General features: G+C 37.4%; 1 protein-coding gene across 1 annotated transcript; it reads right to left on the bottom strand.

Annotated features, from left to right (window-relative positions):
- Positions 1-481: 481 nt before the first annotated feature.
- Positions 482-15,670, bottom strand: LOC308391290 (5-hydroxytryptamine receptor 3A-like). The gene is made up of 11 exons (XM_080873870.1): positions 15,553-15,670; positions 10,496-10,564; positions 9,575-9,738; positions 8,884-8,928; positions 8,621-8,730; positions 7,157-7,326; positions 4,077-4,240; positions 1,592-1,802; positions 1,348-1,512; positions 1,182-1,261; positions 482-962 (listed from the first exon to the last, which is right to left on the bottom strand). Exons 1-11 carry the CDS (start codon positions 15,587-15,589, stop codon positions 729-731), a joined length of 1,449 nt encoding a protein of 482 aa, XP_080729996.1. The 5' UTR covers positions 15,590-15,670; the 3' UTR covers positions 482-728.
- Positions 15,671-15,942: the final 272 nt, after the last annotated feature.

Genomic DNA, 15,942 nt, shown 5'->3' with positions numbered 1-15,942 from the left:
CTCAACAAGGGCAAACTGTACAAGGAAGCATCAGGTCAGGAGCTACACTTAAATAATAAACTATGAATATACAACTAATGCTCCATCTTATAAATCGTGAAACAATGCGTACTTTTTTCCTCTGAATTCTAGAATCACTGTGGCGATGGTTTTTTGTTTTGTTTTTTAACAATTTTTGTGCTGGTTTTCATCTTTGCTTGGTACTGTCAGCTTTGTGTTCATACCTAAATACTAAGAGAAAGATCATATGTGCGTCCTTGTCGCGATAGGGATTTGTGTTGCTGTGGTGGACTGTAGACTCAGTTTATACTTTTAAATGGTTATTATGAAAGTTTGTTTCAGGTTATTTTACAGAATAAGGTGAAAATAATGTTAATGCCAGTATAATTAATTATTTTCTAATTGGAGTAATTTATTGCATTACTTTTAAGAATAATTGGAGTAATTTATTGCATTACTTTTAAGAATAATTGGAGTAATTTATTGCATTACTTTTAAGAAAAGTATTCTGGGTAATATGTGTAATACATTACTTTTTTGACTATGACCTGACACTGATCACAACACTCCTAACACTCGAGATCAGAGTACAATTTCAGAAATTTTTTCTGGTTTCTAAAATGTTTTTGTTTCAGACAAATAGAAATTAACTGCAAATATATAACACAGAGTAAGAAATACGTTTGTGTGTTTTCTTTTTTGCTTTAGTTCTTTTAGGTTTTTTAACTTTAGCCCTGCTTACCCTCAGCACTGTTCCACAATGAAACCATATATGCTAAGAACACAGTGACTGCAGTCAAATAAAAAATTAGGAAAATCTTGTTGACTTTTTTAGCCATTCTGGTCCAGTATCCAGACTTCCTGTTGCTGCTGAGCAAAGTCATTGTTTTCCTTGTCTCCTGCAGCTCATCTGAGACTTTTTCCAGAGCAAAGGACACCTCTGTCAGTATACTGCTGCTGCCCTGAAAGAGTGGTTTTGTAGAAAGGCAATCAACAAGATGTTAGGCCAATAAGGTTCATGATAGCTTTAACATTTGACACACTGGTTTGTTTCTACATTGATTTAATAAAAAAATGTTTGCTTCCGATATACAGTTTAAGATACAGGATAATCTCTGCAATGCAAACATCCCTTCCTGGAGTTTCTGAAAAGAGAAAAAAAATGTGCATTTTTTCCCAACCTTTCGGGACAGAGACACAGATGGTGTTTCATGAGAAGATACCTCATCAACAGAGGCGTGGTGACTGAGTCTCCTAATCTCTGGAAAAACATTAGGCATAAAGATTAATGCAACACAACTAAAACTGCATGCAGATTTGTGGAATGTTTGCTATGATTAAGCTCACCTCTAAAACAGCTGTAGAAGTTGTGGCCGCCCTGGTTGTTCCCAGAGTTCTCCCCCAGGCTTCGGTCTCCATCCGTCTCATCTTCCTTTTCAATCAGATGCTTGACCAAAATTGCCTCCAGGAGGCTGAGCAGCATCAGAGCAAAAATTCCAATGCAGTAGACAGCTGAGGAGGGCAGACAGTATTATTAAATTTGTGGACAAATAAGTATTGACTATATGTGCAGTCAAACACGCTTCCTTACCTATAAGTGGAATACTGTCTGAAGAGCTCGGCAGAATCTCATTGAGAAGAAGCTGCATCACTGTGACAGCAAGCAAGACAGTGACCTTGAAGCCGAGTTTCTCACCCCCAGTGTCTGAGATGAGGAAGGAGGATAAGTCCAGAAGCAAGAAGAAGAGCACTGGCAGGATGAAATTGGCAACGTAGAGGACAGACCTCCTCTTCATGGTAATCTGTGAATTTGTTTCCCCAGGTGGTTAGGCACAATAGACAGATTTACACTCAAAGAAGTATTATGTTAAGTTGTATTCAAATAGTAAAGAGAAAGGAGTTAAGTGAGAAGTTTTGGGTGGTGTAAATGTGCCAAACCATGCAGCGTTATTAATGTTGTTTTGGGTGTCTGTAACACCACCACAGGATGTACAGTTGTGTTCAAAATAATAGCAGTCCAACATGACGAATCAGATCAGTGTTTTTGATAGGAATCATTTTATTACATGGCAAATAATTTACCAGTAGGTGAGTAGAGTCAGAGAAACCAACAGACTCAACATTCACAATATGAATGCACCTGAGTCTGTGCAATTGAATAATTAAGTGAAAGGGCCGTGTTCACAATAATAGCAATGTGGAGTCCAACCAGTGAGGTCATTCATTATGTGAAGAAACAGGTGTCATTCATGTGGTCCTTATTTAAGGATGAAGCCAGCACATGTTGCACATGCAATATTCTCTGAAAACCTTAGAAAGATGGGTTGTGCCAGACATTGTTCAGAAGAACAGCATGCTTTAATCAAAATGTTGATTGGAGAGCAGAAAACATATAAAGAAGTGCAGAAAATGCTAGGCTGCTCAGCTAAAATGATCTCCAATGCTTTAAAATAGAAAGCCAAACCAGAGAGATGTGGAAAAAAACTTAAGGGGCTTTTTCTTTTACTATGGTGTTGGGCCTATTTATCTCATACCAGGGATCATTGATTAGTTTGCTTATATCAAAATACTTGAAGAGGTCATGCTACCTTATGCTGAAGACAAAATGCCCTTGAAACAGGTGTTTCAACAAGACAACAACCCCAAACACACTAGTAAGTGAGCAGCATCTTGGTTCCAGACCAACAAAATTAAGGTTATGTAGTGCCCAGCCCAATCCCCGGACCTTAATCCAATAGAAAACTTGTGGAGTGACATTAAAAATGCAGTTTTAGAGGCAAAACCTAGAAATGCAGAGGAATTGTGGAAGGTTGTCAAATCATCCTGGGCTGGCGTACGTGTTTACAGGTGCCAGAAGTTGATCGACTCCATGTAGCACAGATGTGAACCAGTTCTCAAAAACAGTGGTTATACAACTAAATATTAGTTTAGTGATACACCGGAAGGCTAAATCTTAACATTTTTTCAGTTTATTGAGTAAATATTTGAGTTTGTAATGAAAAAATGCAGACAAGTAATTGAAATATTGATACTTTTTTCCTTCATGTTTTGATGAAAAATATAATGTGTAGTGTTACAAATGAAGGGAAATTAAAAAAATATATATGGATTTTGAACTTTACTCACATTTTAACATACACTACTATGATTTTGAACACAACTGTATATAAGGCAGTGGCGTGCAGTGACATTTGACAAATTATTGCTGCACTACATGGACTTCTTCACCGTCATGCACTCCTTCCTGGCTGAAAAATTACAAAAAAGTACTTCTATAGTTAAATAAATATCTGATATATTACCAAAAAATATTTGCTATTAGCTGTCAGAGACAAGTGGTGTAGGAATTCAAACTACTCCTTTAGGAAATAAACAACACTGTGAAAAATATCACTACAAATAAAACTGTTATTTAAAAACCAAGTATAAAGTATCAAAAGTAAAACCTGACTTATCTTCCATTAAAGCTGAATACAAGTCCTTTAAACCTCACATTAACAATGATAACTCGTTGCTATCAATGGTTAAAATCAGGGAGACCACCTGATTTTCAGATTATAGTGTACAATACACTGTGCATAAATGATCCTGCATTGTTTTAGTGAAACAGGATGGCTTTAAATGCACAGCCCAAGGATAGGGTGCATGTGAGAATGTTATTAGATTAAAAAGATGTCTAACATTAAATTAGATATCTTTTTTTTTTTTTTTTTTTTATTGTATAGCACAATTTGTTTACCATTTGTGGTTATTGTTTTTACACATACTTTTATTACTGATCCTACACACTCCTAAATATATACTGCAAATTATGATAACTAAATGATACGGCTGATAAATCTGATGAATAAAAATTATTTTAATTGATGTACATCATAGCATATTGTCCACTGCAAACTTGGCAACTCAAAGATTGCCCTACAACTGAACTGGGCCAAACACAGCAGTATGGTTCAGCACATCCATCACCTGCTGTGGAAAAAACTTGATGAGTGCTTGACATGAAACCAGGTGGCTAGAGTAGATGGATAAAGGGAAAAGAACGAGTTTTCCTTTCTGTTTTCAGAAATACTTACAGTGTAAATGACCACAGTTTGATTGAATCCATAACCTTCAACAACTTCGTTGTTGACTGACATGTCGATGAACAGCCACTCATACTGCGTGTGCATCATCTTACGAGACAATTCTGTGACCGTTGAATTGTTAATAGAGTTGTTCCGCAAATATATTTCTTTATCTGAAATTGAATATAAAAAGAAATGTGATAAAGGACAAATAATATAAATGTGAGCAGACCAACAAGGAATAAGTCCTTTATTGTTTTACATTTTTTGTAGTGCTCTTTCTTATTCTGGGGTAGGTGGGGTGTCTAAGATTCTGTTGTTCTAACTGTTGCTTTGGTATTGATGTTAGTGTGATGTTATTGAGAAAGATCTGAAAACTGCTGTTCACAAACACTGTCCATCTAATCTAAGAATGGGCAAGGATTTCAGTCTCTAGATGTGCAAAGCTGGTAGAGACATACCCTAAAAGACTGGCAGCTGTAATTGCAGCAAAAGGTGGTTCTACAAAGTTTTGACTCAGGGGGCTGAATAATTACGCACACCCCACTTTGCAGTTATTCATTTGTAAAAAAATGTTTGGAATCATGTATGATTTTCGTTCCACTTCTCACGTGTGCACCACTTTGTGTTGGTCTTTCAAGTGGAATTCCAATAAAATTGATTCATGTTTGTGGCTGTAATGTGACAAAATGTGGAAAAGTTCAAAGGGGCCGAATACCTTTGCAAGCCACTGTAATACATGTTTTTTTTGGGTTTTCCACCAGCGCAGAATTACCAACAATAGAGAGGGCATAGCCTAACATATGAAACAGGAAAAGACCGTCATGTAATCCCTTTATTTCAACAAAGTAACTGTATTCTGAATACTACCCTTTTAAACGGTAACTGTAACGGAATACAGTTAATCATATTTTGTACTTTAAATACGTAACACTGGTACATGTATTCTGTTACTCCCCAACACTACGCCCCTTCCCTTAGGTCCACCAATCAGCAGCTCCTTAAGGTAACAAAAAATAAGTATAAATTTAGAGGTGACCATGGCTTTGCTGTAGCTGCTCCAAAGTTGTGGAATGAAATGCCCTTGCACGTTAGGCAGGCCTCTTCTGTTTCTGAGTTTAAAACTCTTTTTAAAACTTAGTTATTTGCTGAAGCCTTTGGCACTCTTTAAGGGGTTGACTCAACTTGTTTTATCAACTTGTTTTAACATGTTTTATTTTATTTTGTTTATGCTATTTGTATATGTACAGCACTTTGTGAACCCTGGCTTTATATTAAAGTGATTTATAAATAAAGCTGGTATGCTATGGTATGATTGGGGCTGAATGCCAGTTTTGGGTATGATGTGAGTTTGTTGAGCTGTTTATTGTTGGGTTGATAACTGTGTTTAAGTTTCCACCTATGATTATGGCAGATGTGGAGAAATCCTGTAATGATGTGAAGAAGTTATGATAGAATGTGTGGTCGGTCATCTGTGTTTGAGCCATAAATGCTTGTGATTGTTATGTTGGAGTTATTAATTGTTTCAGGGAAAATGTCTCACTTTTGAAGCAGATGCAACCTAACGAATCCAGACAGATGCACTCATTGATGATTACTTGTCCACTGTCTCGCAGTTCCACCTCAGACTAGTGATGGGATTTCCAGCTCTGTTTAGAGAACTCTTCGGCTCGGCTCACTAAAAAGAGCCGGCTCTTTCGGCTCCGAACCAGCTCTTCAGGTTTTTTTGTTGCTTTAATTAATTTATTATTAACAATAATATAAAATTATGCACAAAAGGAATTACTAATGCAAAATTAAAAAAAAAAAAAAAAACCCAAAAAACCCCCTGGTTTTATTTATATATGTTTATATATAAATATTTGCGGTGGCCCCTAGAGACAAAACGCGTCTCTAGGGGCCACCGTAAATATACTAAATTTCTTTTAGCAATTATTGTTTATTCAATGTCACAATTCCAACCCTGCTCCTTTACCCGGGCTTGGACCGGCAAAAGTGACCCGAAATAGGCACTCTGGTGGAGTTACTTTGTGTGTGTGTGTGTGTGTTTATAAGTAGTTTTAAACCTTGTGATCCACAAAACAGCATAAGAGTAAAAGAAGAACTGACTGCGTTACAGCACCCGCTGCTTGTTGAGAGTAAAAGCGATACGCGCTTTCACGTCTTTTATTAGCGACTTTTTTTTAGAAAAAAGTCGCTAAGGGGTCTGAAAACTCGCTAAATATAGCGACAAAGTCGCTAAGTTGGCAACACTGCGTTGTTGTCCCTGGCTCCCTTTCTCTCTCCCTCCCGCTCTGTTCCTGTGCTACTGCGAGTGTAACTACCGCCCCTCCCCCCCTCTTCCCAGCGCAAGCACAAGGCTCACATGCTGAGTGAAGCGGAAAAAAAGTGTGTGAGAGAGGGTGAGAGAAGGGAAAAAAAAAAACAACCAAAAAACACAGCTTGCGATAAGGAGCCGGCTCTAAGAGCCATTTCGTTCGCGACCGACACATCACTACCTCAGACACTTAACCTGACTTTAAAGTTCTTATCCAAACTCAGTAAAAAACTGCAGATCAGCTAATTCAACTACAAGAAAAACAGTAATATCACTAAAGTTAAAAGTTAAAATGTTATAAAAACATGCTCATTCTGTTTAGTTGTTGTGTGGAATATTGATTAAATCCCAGCATTTGTATAATGCCTATTTCAAATTTTATTGCTTACTTGCAACATCCAATCTTTCTAATGGGAGTTTTTAACAAGATAAAACTAATATTAAACAGAACTGGATCCAGCTTACGTGTACGGCTCTCTATAGCAGCTCCAGGGTTTCATGTGACTCTTTGGAAATTCCCAATTCCTTTTCACACAGTTGTCCAATTCTAACATCATCAAAATAAGATGTTGGCCCAAAATATGTGCAAATTTGGATGAAAATTAGTTTTTTGGCATTGGATAACCTTCCTGAAATTATGCATGAGATCATCGAAGCAGAAACAGAAAATTAGAGCCCCTCCTTTTGGCCGGGCAGTATATGTTAAAATATCTAATGTTGTGCTTTTAAGACCATACAAAGGACATGTAAACAGAAACTGTTATGGACTCACCATCGTGAAAGATAGACTTGAAGGAGAGGTTGCAGCTCTGGGTGTCAAAAGGAAATTTGTAAACATGCATCTTGCAGGTGCTTAGCACCACCTGGTCATTCCTGAACTCAACCCGACCATTGTGATATATGCTGAGATATGGACTCGGAGACGCTTTGTCTTTTTCTGTCCTGTATAAAAGAATATGTTTGTAATGAAAACAATGTATTATCATACTATGGAAAACAGTTTGCATCATGCTATAAATGACTATTTATTATGTCTGCAGCTATATCTTATTTTATCTTAGTAAAACCTGCTAGTACTAGAGGTGAAGAGATACCATTGACTAGGCCAGTGGTTCCCAAACTTAGTTTTTGCTAGGCCCTTCTTTATTTTACAAGAAAATCCCCCCCTTTCTGACACAAACACATCCTCCAACCAGTCTTTGGATCTATTGCAGTAGAGACAGATGTGTTATATTTTGTCATTGCTTTTGTATGCTGAATAGTCTTTCATTATATGATCCAATATGATTTAAAATCCAATTGTAATAGATTTTGTTGAAAAAAAAATTAAAAAAAAAATATATATTTTTTTTTTTTTTTTTTTTTTTTTTTTTTTTAAGTTCAAAAGAGGGGTGGGTTCGGGGTGTGGTGTCAGAGGAGGCTGATGCACACAGCTATTCTCCATCACCTGGTCATACCTTTCCCATTTCGAAAGGATGCCGGGACCCGACAGGAGAGCTGCCTGTGTTTGTGCTGAGCTGGAAGCAGCAACTGGAAAGCTCTGTTGTTGAGCTTTGCTGAAGGCCACATGAAGTATGGAGGTCTGTAGCAATTTAATGTGCATAAAAGGTTGTGACATCTGCTTACCTCCCCTCCCTATGTGATTTTAGTTACAGTCGTTCCTACTTTGTTATAATACAGTTGACTGGGGATTAATTAGTAGCAAGCAAGTTTCATTTGGACTTGTTGAACAAGTGGCATCCTATTATGGTACCATGGTGAAATTCACCGAGTTCATCAGAGCAGATTAGAAACAGTCTGCTTGTTTAGTTGCTTCATTTATTTATTTATTTTTACACACATGGCAATGGAAGTTATTGGATCAACTGAGTTCAGTGATTTGGATGATATTAATACTTTTGGCAATATAGTGTGTGAACTGCCTATTAAACCAATCCAACTTGTGAAAGGTGCTTCAAAACAGCTTGAGATGAATTACCTATAAATTCAACAGACAGCTGATAATTGCTCACATCCTCTGACTCTGTTTGAATAAAGTTATTTTAAGTAAAAATGGTTATTTCTAACCATGTCTTTGCTATTTTTCCTTCTTCAATTTGTAAATTATTTCATGAATTACAATAAGGAAAACATTTTCTGTCACCCTATGGTTTTTACAGTAGCATATATTTATAAATATGATTATAAAATGACTATGTGAGTGAGTTTATGGGCATATTGCATATGTCAAACTTACATCTCTTCAATAGTTATATCTGGTATCCACAGATATGAAGTAGGAATTGTTATATATTCAATTCCACAGAAATCATCTCGTTTCCATTTAATGTACTCATTGAGCCAAGCCTACACTCAAGGGTACAAAAAGGCAAAGAGATGAGATGATGAAAAACAAATAAAATAATTGAAGAAAAAAAAAAGTATAGTAATAGTAGTATAGAATTTTAACAATACAGAAAAAACCATATATACCTATGATATATTTAAGAGAAAACTCACCAAATCAACCCAAATGTAAGTAATTAAGGTCTGGTCAATTTCTCTCTGTAAATAAAGAATTTGAACATAGTGTTTATTGAGGCAGACACATGTCAAGCTCAACAGGCAGGTTAGCTAATGTTAACTCATATCAGCTAATGCCTCAGCAGTTATCCTTTGCTGGTAAATAGACAGTTTCTGCTGAAGTCCAAGCTGCCTCCAAGCCAACTCCTCATGCAGCAATATAATTATTGTTACTACTACTACTACTACTACTACTAATAATAATAATATAAAGACATGAACCAAAGACAGTTAACTACATATATCATGTCTGATTGGAAGTGATGGACAGTAGTGCTTAAAATTTTTTCAAGATTTCTTCAGCAGAAGTAATCCAGTGATACCTGTCATGTATTAGCATGGAGTCATAACTCAACCTATATCTCTGTACTGTGTGTCAAATAAATGTCTCAGAAAAAACTAAAACAAAAAAAATACCTAAATAAAAATGAAACAGCACTGATGTAAGAAACTGTAAGTTACAAACAGAAAAACGGGTCGTGGCAAGAAACACAAGCCAGAGTAAGTAATAATAACAATAATAATGAGTTGTTCTTTTGTGGATGAGTGCTGTGACATTATGTTTCATGAGCAAGAAAACTAATTAATTAATTGTCATTAATAATAAAAGAATACCCAAACAAATTACCATATCTAAGATGGCATAGAGTCTTATTGTAATAAACACTTCTGTATAATTTTTGTTGTTTATAATGGGCCGGCTCATAGTGTATTTAAGTTCGTCTTTTTTCAGATTCAGGTGATTGACAATATCCTGAAAATTACAGACTTTCTCCTCTTCATCTTCGTTATCTGAAATGATATCAAAATGCATTCTCCATTAGAGATTTATTTTAGGAAATAACAAGAGACAATGTCTGTGCTTTTCATTCCTGATTTTCAATTTAAAAAAAAAAACAAAAAACATGCTCACTGGCTGCTTACATCCATCAAAGCTAATGTACATCTGCACTAATGCAGTATTCCTGAGAAATGGCAGTAGGCACCAATTTAGAACCTTTTGATATGCACAGAACTTTTTGTTGACTAACAGGCCATGTCTGCAATGTTTATCTTATCAGTCAATATTAAAAATGGGACGTAGAATACATGTAACGTACTCTTTATAAAATTGTTTTATATTTTAGATCAATCACCTCAGGAAGGCATGATATACATTATGGCAGACCTCATAGTTAGCGCAATATGGTGTAATGTCATGTGCTTTTGTTCATCTGATGTTTTGTTTAATTAACGTTAGAACCTGGTATGGACTATATGATTTTTCTTTTTTTGTTATGTTACACCTTAAAAATAAAAGATACAGCATCTACAACATCTTTCATTTCTAAGGTTTAATGTATCAGGTTTCTTTGTCACATGTTTGTATGTTAATACCATTTGTTCCTTTGTTAAAAAAAATACACTTTATAAACTCAGGGACATAGACATGACAATGGAAAAACAGTAAATGTGTCATATACATACTGTTTTTGCATATCCATGTTTATTTAAGCCAAATTTAACTGAAATCCACCGAATAAGCTTTGAGAGAATAAATTAATAATACCTCCAGTAATTGTCCCATTGCTTTTTTGCTTATCAGCATCTGGTAGCTCTACATTGGAGACATATCCACCTGACATGAAAGAACATAAAAGAAGTTATACATATGTACAAAATTAGGTGCATAAGTGTTGGTTATAATAATAGATGAACTGAAAGAACACATGATGAGAAAAACAAACCTAAAAAAAAAACAATTAAATAGATTTTCAGCTTACAATTAAAATAAATAAGTGACTCGGCCAAATGGAAAGGCTCAAACAACCAAACCAAAAAATTTCAAGATTTGGAAACAGACCTGGGAATTTTAATAAACAGCAACCGCTGGACATATATAAGCAATAACATATTATAGTGTCCTGAGGAATCAGTAACAAAAGAACTCACAGAAAGACTTATACTGTACTTGAGATGTCACTTCAACCCTTACACAGCCACAAGCTGATGCCATCCAGACCTCTTGCAACACCTGTTTCCGTTCTCATTTCTGCTCTCTACTTCCTATATTTCTCTCCACAGTGGCTTCCTTCTGCATGCTACACCTTGCTGTATTTAGATCAGCTTTACTTTTGGCTGGCAGATACCAACCAGAGTCCTGTTTTTCAGCCCAGCGTCCTATTTCCTTTGACCAATCCAGTTGATTAGTATTGCATTGCTAATACAAATAAACAGTTGACTAGGTGTCCGTCTGTCTGTTTTGTGCCATAGTGTCTGCAAACTGTTTTATCCGGAAAGATTTAGTTGTGTTTTACTCAATATTCTTCAACCAGATAGATAAACTAGATCAAATCTATATTACAACTGTTAAATATTTTGACTGGTTCAGTTAGTAAAATATAAGATCTCATACCAGTTTAAACAACTGAAGTCCTTCAATTCAGATTTCCAAAAGAGTAAATACATAAAATCTTGTCTGAATTCTGTTAATGAAGGCAAAATTAAAAAACAAACAAACATTGGTGTAAAAAAAATAAATAAATAAATTTAAAAAAAAATGCATTTAATTGCACTTTACATGCTATGGAAGCCCGTTTCCACCACTAAATAAAAAAAAATTTAAAAAAATCCTTAACTCAATTTTGTATTAACACTGCAAATCAGTAATCTACGTGAATTGCGTCATTTCCTTTTTACCCGGACGCTGAAGCCCTCAGTTACAAATGCTACAGCTAAGCTACCAGCATTACAGCCAGTCATGAATGCACAAATTGCTGAGTATTTTCAGTGTGACCTTCACAAATGATGAAATCCTTGTGTTATTAGCTGACTCACATGGTGTTACTATCAGCAAACATACTATTGAAAGCACCAATTTGTTGCTATACATTGGTAGCTCACAATCTGGCTTTGAGTGCACATTTCTCTGCGCCAGATCCTTCCGTCTAACAAGAAAATTACGTCATTCACATAGATTACTGACTGGCAGAGCTAACTTGAAATTTTGAGTTATTGACTCAAAATTTTGAGAAAAGTAACTTGAAATAACTACACCAGGAGCAAGCAAGACTGGGTGTCAGATTTAAATTGTTGGATTGTCATGTATGCTTAGAAACATATACTCATATATGCTTAGAGATATATAATCGATTGCATATTGATAGGATGTCTGATCCTTAGTTGTCTACAAAGACTGTGCATTCCAGAGCACTCTGGCATACACACACACACACACACACCCTAGAGAGGTCGTACCTTCCCTTTCTGATTTATGGTATGGGAGGACACTTACTCTGTATCTGTTTAAGTATAAGAGCATTTTGTGTAGGTGGTCCGCTGGACTCCTAACACCAGCTTTGGGGAGTCAATCACAGGGTCATATCTTGACCCACACACGGGCACTCTTTGTTCACGTATATGCCTGCGTAAGATGTTGTATGTTAATGAACCTGTGAATATTCATGTAACCTTAATAAAGAGCAGTGCTGCGGGGGAGCTGACTGAGAGTGACCGCGGTTTGAGCAACAGGAACAGCACTCGTCTCGTTTATCTCCCTCATGCAAGAGTTGTGCCTGGTGTCCAATGCGTTTGCCATTGTAGTAGAATTACAGTGGGGCAAAAAAGTATTTAGTTAGCCACCGATTGTGCAAGTTCCCCCACTTAAAATGATGACAGAGGTCAGTAATTTGCACCAGAGGTACACTTCAACTGTGAGAGACAGAATGTGAAGAAAAAAAAAAAAAAAAAAAAAAAAATCCAGGAATTCACATGGTAGGATTTGTAAAGAACTCATTTGTAAATTAGGGTGGAAAATAAGTATTTGGTCACCTCAAACAAGGAAAATCTCTGGCTCTCACAGACCTGTAACGTCTTCTGTAAGAAGCTTTTCTGTCCCCCACTCGTTACCCGTATGAATGGCACCTGTTTGAACTCATCATCTGTATAAAAGACACCTGTCCACAGCCTCAAACAGTCAGACTCCAAACTCCGCCATGGCCAAGACCAAAGAGCTTTCGAAGGACACCAGGAAAAGTATTGTAGACCTGCACCAGACTGGGAAGAGTGAATCTACAATAGGCAAGCAGCTTGGTGTGAAAAAAATCAACTGTGGGAGCAATCATCAGAAAATGGAAGACATACAAGACCACTGATAATCTCCCTCGATCTGGGGCTCCACGCAAGATCTCATCCCGTGGGGTCAAACTGATCATGAGAACGGTGAGCAAAGAGCCCAGAACCACACGGGGGGACCTGGTGAATGACCTGCAGAGAGCTGGGACCAAAGTAACAAAGGTCACCATCAGTAACACACTACAACGGCAGGGAATCAAATCCCGCAGTGCCAGACGTGTTCCGCTGCTGAAGCCAGTGCATGTCCAGGCCCGTCTGAAGTTTGCCAGAGAGCACATGGATGATACAGCAGAGGATTGGGAGAATGTCATGTGGTCAGATGAAACCAAAGTAGAACTTTTTGGTATAAACTCAACTCGTCATGTTTGGAGGAAGAAGAATACTGAGTTGCATCCCAAGAACACCATACCTACTGTGAAGCATGGGGGTGGAAACATCATGCTATGGGGCTGTTTTTCTGCCAAGGGGACAGGACGACTGATCCGTGTTAAGGACAGAATGAATGGGGCCATGTATCGTGAGATTTTGAGCCAAAACCTCCTTCCATCAGTGAGAACTTTGAAGATGAAACGAGGCTGGGTCTTCCAACATGACAATGATCCAAAACACACCGCCCGGGCAACAAAGGAGTGGCTCCGTAAGAAGCATTTGAAAGTCCTGGAGTGGCCTAGCCAGTCTCCAGACCTCAACCCCATAGAAAATCTGTGGCGGGAGTTGAAAGTCCGTGTTGCTCGGCGACAGCCCCAAAACATCACTGCTCTCGAGAAGATCTGCATGGAGGAATGGGCCAAAAAACCACCTACTGTGTGTGCAAACCTGGTAAAGACCTATAGTAAACGTTTGACCTCTGTTATTGCCAACAAAGGTTATGTTACAAAGTATTGAGTTGTATTTTTGTTATTGACCAAATACTTATTTTCCACCCTGATTTACGAATAAATTCTTTACAAATCCTACCATGTGGATTCATGGATTTTTTTTTCCCACATTCTGTCTCTCACAGTTGAAGTGTACCTCTGGTGCAAATTACTGACCTCTGTCATCATTTAAGTGGGGGAACTTGCACAATTGGTGGCTGACTAAATACTTTTTTGCCCCACTGTATCTTGGCTGTTCCAGCAACAGGTTTGTGCCAAACATAAACATAACACTGGGGCAACAGACAGTCACTCATGAAGGATGTTTCCACACAGTGGAATTGGATATGGTTTCTCGTCTACTAAAGCAGCAAGAGGCTGTTTTTGCTGCTTTAGTCAAACAAAAGCCAGTCATAACTTCATCACAGCTGGTAAAACGCAAAAAGCTGATGACTTTCATGTAACCATTCAGGTAATTAAAACTATTTTTTTTAACTTACTGTTACTTTTTCTTCAAAAAGCTCTATAGTTGGCAGTTGTGTAGATTAATAATTACTTTCTTGAACTGTCTACTACAGGTTAGTGACTGAGCTTCTTGGAGGTGAGACATGTGTCTCATGTGGAGTGTTTTTACCTGCTTTCTGCCACCTGCATGACACCATGGAGGTCTCTGATGATGACTCACACTACATGGTGAAATTTAAGACTGCCTTCCCTATCCCAATGTTAGCTACACCCAACCATCAGTGGCTCAAGACCCACAAGAGCCACTGTACTTGACCCACGTTTTAAGGATTTAAAGTGTATTGCAAGGGGAGCGCGAGAAGAGATTTGGACCAGCCTTGAGGCCCTGCTGCAGGAACTTTTTAAAGATGCCACCACAAAGGAGCCAGCAAAGACAAAGAGCCTCCTCTCTTCATTGTCTCCAGACTCTGATTTAGATGAGGAAGCCCTGTGTAACAGGACCCTGAGTTTGTACAGAGCAGAATCAACTATCAGCGAGAGACTGCCCACCGCAGTGGTAGTCCAGTCGAGCAGAGACCCACCCACAGGTGTCTGTCCTGGCCCGCAAGCGTTTGATTAGTCCTGCTATTTATGTCCCATGCAAGAGACTGTTCTCACTTGCAGGTCACACAGTAACAAAAAGGAGAGCTGCCCTGAGCTCTGAAAATGTGAACATGCTAGTTTGCCTAAGTAACTGGCTGAGAGAGATGGACAGTAAACAAGCAAGGGGGTATTTTGAGTCCAATGGGTTTGTTATGTTTTGTACTAAATTCTTCCATGATCACACTGTTTTAGCCTAGCCTTATTATTATTTAAAGACAATACCATTTTGAAAATGTACTTACAGTACTTAAAATAGCATTTTATTTTTAAGTCTGCCTAGTGTGGGACAGGGATATTATTTTTCTTAAAAGAGCTTGAGTTTAAAATATTCATGTTTATGTCTATTATTTAATTCTACTGCCCACTAAATCCCTTTTAAATGAAAAAATAAACATTTGCACTTTGTGGCAGGTTTTCTTCTGTGATTAAATGTGATTAATCAGATTATTTTTTTGAGTCCCAACCCTAATATTTATATATAAATAAAATGCTGAAATAACTGAATTAAAATATAATAATGTTTGCTTACCCGTGATTATGAGCAGAAAGAAGAAACCAGCGATCATTGTTGCTTACAGAGATCTGTATGCACCCTTGTCCTCTATGGGTTCTTAAGATGCTTCTTGCTCCATTTAAGTCAATGCCTCACGAGGGTGGGGCAAATGTAAAAACGGATTGTCCAAAGAATCTAGCAAACAGCAGCAGAGGGTGGGCAGGGATACAAAGGTTGACACTTCACTGGGAACCAGACCGGAATACTTTCTCTCTCCTTCTTTGTCCATTTGTTGCAGCAATAAAGCAGAAGACAAGAATTCACAAGACAAAATTAGTCCCATGCAAATTATTTATTATATCTATCAGATTCACATAACTCATTACAAGAAACTTTCAGTATAATCAATGACTTCTCCAAAATCTC

This window comes from Rhamphochromis sp. 'chilingali' (genome assembly GCF_963969265.1).
Source record: "Rhamphochromis sp. 'chilingali' genome assembly, chromosome: 22".
Taxonomy (NCBI): domain Eukaryota; kingdom Metazoa; phylum Chordata; class Actinopteri; order Cichliformes; family Cichlidae; genus Rhamphochromis; species Rhamphochromis sp. 'chilingali'.
The sequence above is the reverse complement of the archived record's forward strand: the minus strand, read 5'-3'. Positions and strand labels throughout refer to the sequence as shown.

Bases quoted from the DNA above. Each gene is read 5' to 3' on its own strand.
- LOC308391290 (XM_080873870.1), bottom strand. From the start codon at position 15,589: ATGATCGCTGGTTTCTTCTTTCTGCTCATAATCACGG. The intron at 1,513-1,591 runs GTAAGGAAGCGT...TGCCCTCCTCAG, and splicing joins AGACAGTATTCCACTTATAG to CTGTCTACTGCATTGGAATT. The intron at 1,262-1,347 runs GTGAGCTTAATC...ATGTTTTTCCAG, and splicing joins CTTCTACAGCTGTTTTAGAG to AGATTAGGAGACTCAGTCAC.